Below are 6,000 nucleotides of genomic sequence, written 5' to 3'. Positions count from 1 at the left end.
CTTGTTGGGCAAAGAGATGGCCCGGTGGGACTTGTTAGGCAAAGAGATGGCGCGGTGGGACTTGTTAGGCAAAGAGATGGCGTGGTGGGACTTGTTGGGCAAAGAGATGGCCCGGTGGGACTTGTGGCCTCCAGTTAAATTGACAGCAACAAAAGAGAGTTAATTTAAAATAAGTCTCTGCAATCAGCAGCAAATATAATTCAGCCATGTCTCCTGACTAAAAGCAGTGAGTGAAGGAGAGCTGAACAAGGTACGGAGGGAATGGATCTTTGATGTAGAAAGGAAAGCTAAGGGTCCAAGTTCATAACTCCCTGCAAATGGCCATGCAGATAGGTAGGGTGGTCAAGAGGGTGTACAGAAGTCTTTGCCTTCTTGGTTGTACACTCAGTACCCGAGTAAAGACAACATTTCACAGCTGTATAAAGCTTCAGTCAGCCTCCATTTGGAGTATTGTTGCAGTCTGGTCACCCTATTGCAGGAAGGATACGGAGGCTAAGACTGCAGGACCATAAGACACAGGTGCAGAATTAGGCCATTTGGCTCATCGAGTTACACAGGCGTGGGGACACTTGGTTGGATTTTGAGGACGGGTAACTAGACCATAGACAGGGACTTGGCCTCCACAGCTGTCTGTGGCAACAAACTCCGCTGATTCACCACTCTAGCGGTAGCTCGGGAGTTACCAACCTGTTTTATGCCATTGAACCCTACCGTTAACCAAGGGATCCGTCGACCACAGAATGGGAATCTCTACAAGACTAGCTGAGAAATTCTTTCTCGTATCCGTTGAAAATGGACGTCTCTCTATTTTGAGGCTGTGCCCTTTGGTCTGAGACTCACTTGAGAGAGGATGCAGAAAAGGTTGGCCAGGATGCTGCCTGACTGAGAGAGTATAAATCTCCTTTGTCTCTACATTGAGGTTGGACAAGATTGGGATTTTTTTCTTGGGAGTGCAGGAAGCCGATGGAAGTTTATAAACATTGGACAAGATTAGATTAAGAGATTAGATTATGAGGACACTGAGTCCATGTTTATTGTCATTTAGAAATGCATGCATTAAGAAATGATTCAATGTGCCTCCAGCATAATATCACAGAAACACAGGACAGACCAAGACTAAAAGGGACACAAACCACATAATTATAACACATAGCTACAATAGTGCAAAGGAATACCGTAATTTGATAAAGAGCAGACCATGGGCATGGTTTAAAAAAAAGTCTCAAAGTCCCAATAGCCCCAACATCTCACGCAGACAGTAGAAGGGAGAGACTCTCCCTACCATGAGCCTCCAGTGTTGCAAACTTGCCGATGCAGCATCCTGGAAGCACCCGACCACAGCCGACTCTGAGTCCGTCCGAAAACTTTGAGCCTCTGACCAGCCCTCCGACACCGAGCACCATCTCTGCTGAGTGCTTCGACCCCGCCCCGGCCGCCAAGCAACGAGCAATGCCGAGGATTTGGGGCCTACCCCTCCGGAGATTTCAGATCACACAGTAGCAGAGGCAGCGAAACGGGCATTTCAGAAGTTTCACCAGATGTTCCTCCGTGCTCTCACGTCTGCCTCCATCAAATCAGAATTGTGCACGGCGCCCCACTTGACAGATAACAGATATTCATCACCGGAGTGGCCGCAGCGCGCTGTGTCGTGCCATCATCTTCTCCTCTGCAATTGGGTTATTTTATCTGGAGGATGAGGAAAGTTTATAAAGGTTGGACAAGTTTGGGTTATAGACAATGGACAATAGGTGCAGGAGTAGGCTATTCGGCCCTTCGAGCCAGCACCGCCATTCACTGTGATCATGGCTGATCATCCACAATCAGTACCCCGTTCCTGCCTTCTCCCCATATCCCTTGACTCCGCTATCATTAAGAGCTCTATCTAACTCTTTCTTGAAAGCATCCAGAGAATTGGCCTCCACTGCCTTCTGAGGCAGAGCAGTCCACAGATCCACAACTCTCTGGGTGAAAAAGTTTTTCGTCAACTCCGTTCTAAATGGCCTACCCCTTATTCTCAAATTGTGGCCCCTGATTCTGAACTGCCCCAACATCGGAAACATGTTTCCTGCCTCTAGCGTGTCCAATCCCTTAATAATCTGAAATGTTTCAATCAGATCCCCTGTCCTTCTAAATTCCAGTGTATACAAGCCCAGTCGCTCCAATCTTTCAACATATCACAGTCCCAGCATCCCAGGAATTAACCTCGTGAACCTCCGCTGCATTCCCTCAATAGCAAGGATGTACTTCCTCAAATTTGGAGACCAAAACTGTCCACAGTACTCCAGGTGTGGTCTCACCAGGGCCCTGTACAACTGCAGAAGGACTTCTTTGCTCCTATACTCAACTCCCCTTGTTATGAAGGCCAACATGCCATTAGCTTTCTTCACTGCATGCTTACTTTCAGTGACTAATGAACAAGGACACCTAGATCTTGTTATACTTCCCCTTTTCCTAACTTGACACCATTCAAATAGAAATCTGCCTTCCTGTTCTTGCCACCAAAGTGGACAACCTCACATTTATCCACATTAAACTGCATCTGCCTGCTCAACCAACCTGTCCATCCTGCATTATCTCAACATCCTACACACATTTCACACTGCCACCCAGCTTCGTGTCATCTGCAAATTTGCTAACATTACTTTTAATCCCTTCATCTAAATCATTAATGTATATTGTAAATAGCTGCGATCCCAGCACCGAGCCTTGCAGTACTCCACTAGTCACCGCCTGCCATTCTGAAAGGGACCCATTAATCCCTACCCTTTGTTTCCTGTCTGCCAGCCAATCTTCTATCCCTGTCAGTTCCCTACCCCCAATACCAGGTGCTCTAATTTTGCCCACTAATCTCCTATGTGGGACCTTATCAAAGGCTTTCTGTAAGTACAGGTACACTACATCCACTGGCTCTCCCTTGTCCATTTTCATAGTTACATCCTCAAAAAATTCCAGAAGAATAGTCAAGCATGATTTCCCCTTCATAAATCCATGCTGTCTTGGACTGATCCTGTTTCTGCTATCCAAATGTGCCACTATTTCATCCGTTATAATTGACTCCAGCATCTTCCCCAGCACTGATGTCAGGCTAACTGGTCTATAATTCCCTGTTTTCTCTCTCCCTCCTTTCTTAAAAAGTGGGATAACATTAGCTACCCTCCAGTCCTCAGGAACTGATCCTGAATCTATAGAACATTGGAAAATAATTACCAATGCGTCCACGATTTCTAGAGGGTTGTTTTGTCTGGGGTGCAGGATAGAAACATAAGGTTTCGGGGCTAAGGACTGGAGGCCTGTCTGAATGTATGAGTGGATGGGTGAGTGGCAGAGTGAGAAAGGAGCTTTACAGAGTCATAGAAAAGTACAGCACAGAAACAGGCTCTTTGGCCCATCTAGTCCATGCTGAACCATTTAAACAGCCTAGTCCCATTGGCTGCACCGGGACAACAGCTCTTCATACTTCCTACCATCCATGTACCTATCCAAACTTCTCTTAAACATTGAAATCGAGCTTGCAGGCACCACTTGCGCTGGCAGCTCGTTCCACACTCTCACCACCCTCTGGGTGAAGAAGCTTCCCTTCAGGTTCCTGTTAAACTTTTCAGCTTTCACCTTTAACCTGTGACCTCTGGTTGCACTCCCTCCTAACCTCAGTAGAAAAAGCCTGCTTGCTTTTACCCTATCTCTACCCCTCATAATTTTGTGTACCTCTCATTCTTCCGCATTCCAAGGAATAAATTCCTGACCTACTGAGCCGTTCCTTGTAACTCCTCCAATCTATCTCCCAGACCCGGCAGCATCCTTGTAAATTTTCTCCGTATTGTTTCAACCGTACTTACGACTTTCCTGTACGTTTGTAGGTGACCGAAACTGCACAGAATACTCCAAATTTGCCATGTTTTGTTGCTTGTGTTGCTCTGCTGAACATCGTGGGCATGCTACGTTGTCACCGGAATGTGCTGCCCCCCAGCACACTTTGGTTGTGTTGTCTGTTAACACAAGTGGCATGTTTCACTGTCTGTTTCAGTGCACCTCCGATAAGTAAATGAACCTGATCTGATCTGAATTGTGGTCTGTAAAAAAATAAGGTTGTATAATCAACGCATAGAGTTGGCATGATGTTTATCATTGTTTTATGCCCCAAAGCTGGTTTGTTTAAAGATGATCTTAAAGGAGAGTTTAACCTGTCAAATCTCACCCATTTTTGCCAGAATGTGTGTTGATATTTGTCCCTGCTGATCCTTTGTTTTGCCAATGCAAATGACACATTTCACTGTATGTTTTGACGTACCTGTGACGTATCTATGAATCTGAACTTTTAACAGTGAAATCAGCAAATCTGGTTGATGGAGGGTTTACAGAAACGTAAACCACAGTAGACAGTAGTGATGGCTGGAGTTGAGTAGTGTGGAAGAGAACAGGGGTGCAGCGGGCGTGCTGGAATCCGTGCTGGTCTGGGGTGGCTGGTTGCTCCTGTCGGTGCTGTCCTCTAGTGTCCACTCCATGGAATACAAGCTTGATTGCTTGCGGCGGACCCAGCACGAGACAAGCTCATTTGCCCTCGCCTGCTGAACCGGGGCAAGTTGAGGAACTGCTGCATGCTTATTCCTGCCTCCAGGTAAACATCCCAAGCACACCATCAAACTTCAGGCCTGTGCTATAATTTTTGGTGACTGTATGTCCTATCATAACTGTATGTACTATGTGTGTCTTTGTGTGCTTGTGCTTTGCAACTTTGGCCCCAGAGAAATGCTGTTTCATCTAGCAGCATACATGTGTACGGCCAGATGAGAATTAAACTTGAGCTCAACCTTGAACTTAAAGACCTTATGACCTTCTTCTCTCAGTACTAATGAGTGCTTCTCGCTGCAGATATCTTGATTTTGCGGCCTACTATAAAGCCGGGAAACCCGAGACCTTCATCTGCAAGCCAAATCCTGAATATGACTGGCGTGACATCTTTTTGACCCAGGACATCAGAGATACGCAGTCCGGGAAGGACGTGATCTGCCAGATCTACATTCCGAAGGTACTTTACTGCACTCATGACTCTCTGCCTAGAACGTTAACTCTTTATCTGCATTCTGGTTTCCCTCTTGCCCCTTCTCTTCTCCTCCTCCTTCCCTTTCTCCCACAGTCCACTGTCCCCTCCTATCAGATTCCTCCTTCTTCAGCCCCTTGCTTCTTCCACCTATCACCTCCCAGCTTCTTACTTCATCTCCTGCCCCGTCCCCACCCACCTTTCTCCTCACCTGGTCTCACCAATCGAGCTCAGCTCTCCTCAGGTCTACCACCAGCTCCTTAATCTTTTTCACAGTAAGCTGCAGGTAATTCTGCTCACACCATGTGACACAGTTTCCTACTGTAGCCCTGTACTCAGCCTCATCTCCCTTGCTGATGCATCCAACTATGGCAGAGTCATCAGAAAACTTTTGAAGATGACAAGACTCTGTGCAGTAGTTGAAGTCCAAGGTGTAAATGGTGAAGAGAAAGGGAGACAAGACAGTCCTCTGTGGAGCCCCAGTGCTGCTGATCACTCTGTCGGACACACAGTGTTGCAAGCACACGTACTGTGGTCTGCCAGTCAGGTAGGCAAGAATCCATGACACCAGGAAAGCATCCACCTGCATCGCTGTCAGCTTCTCCCCCAGCAGAGCAGGGCGGATGGTGTTGAACGCACTGGAGAAGTCAAAAAGCATGACCCTCACAGTGCTCGCTGGCTTGTCCAGGTGGGCGTAGACATGGTTCAGCAGGTAGACGATGGCATCCTCATCTCCTAGTCGGGGCTGGTAGGCGAACTGGAGGGGATCTAAGTGTGGCCTGACCATAGGCCGGAGCAGCTCCAGAACAAGTCTCTCCAGGGTCTTCATGATGTGGGAGGTCAATGCCACCGGTCTGTAGTCATTGAGGCCGCTGGGGTGCGACGTCTTCAGCACAGGGACGAGGCAGGATGTCTTCCACAGCACAGGAACCCTCCGGAGCCTCAGGCTCAGGTTGAAGACG

General features: G+C 47.5%; 1 protein-coding gene across 1 annotated transcript in view; it reads left to right on the top strand.

The window, feature by feature from the left end:
• Positions 1-6,000, top strand: part of LOC140203627 (uncharacterized) — a 71,106-nt gene that overhangs the window by 11,251 nt on the left and 53,855 nt on the right. The window contains exon 2 of the mRNA XM_072269675.1: positions 4,870-5,026. Coding sequence (XP_072125776.1) covers positions 4,870-5,026 — 157 coding nt within the window. The remainder of the gene's footprint in view (positions 1-4,869; positions 5,027-6,000) is intronic.

This window comes from Mobula birostris, chromosome 10 (assembly GCF_030028105.1).
Source record: "Mobula birostris isolate sMobBir1 chromosome 10, sMobBir1.hap1, whole genome shotgun sequence".
Classification (NCBI taxonomy): domain Eukaryota; kingdom Metazoa; phylum Chordata; class Chondrichthyes; order Myliobatiformes; family Myliobatidae; genus Mobula; species Mobula birostris.
The sequence above is the reverse complement of the archived record's forward strand: the minus strand, read 5'-3'. Positions and strand labels throughout refer to the sequence as shown.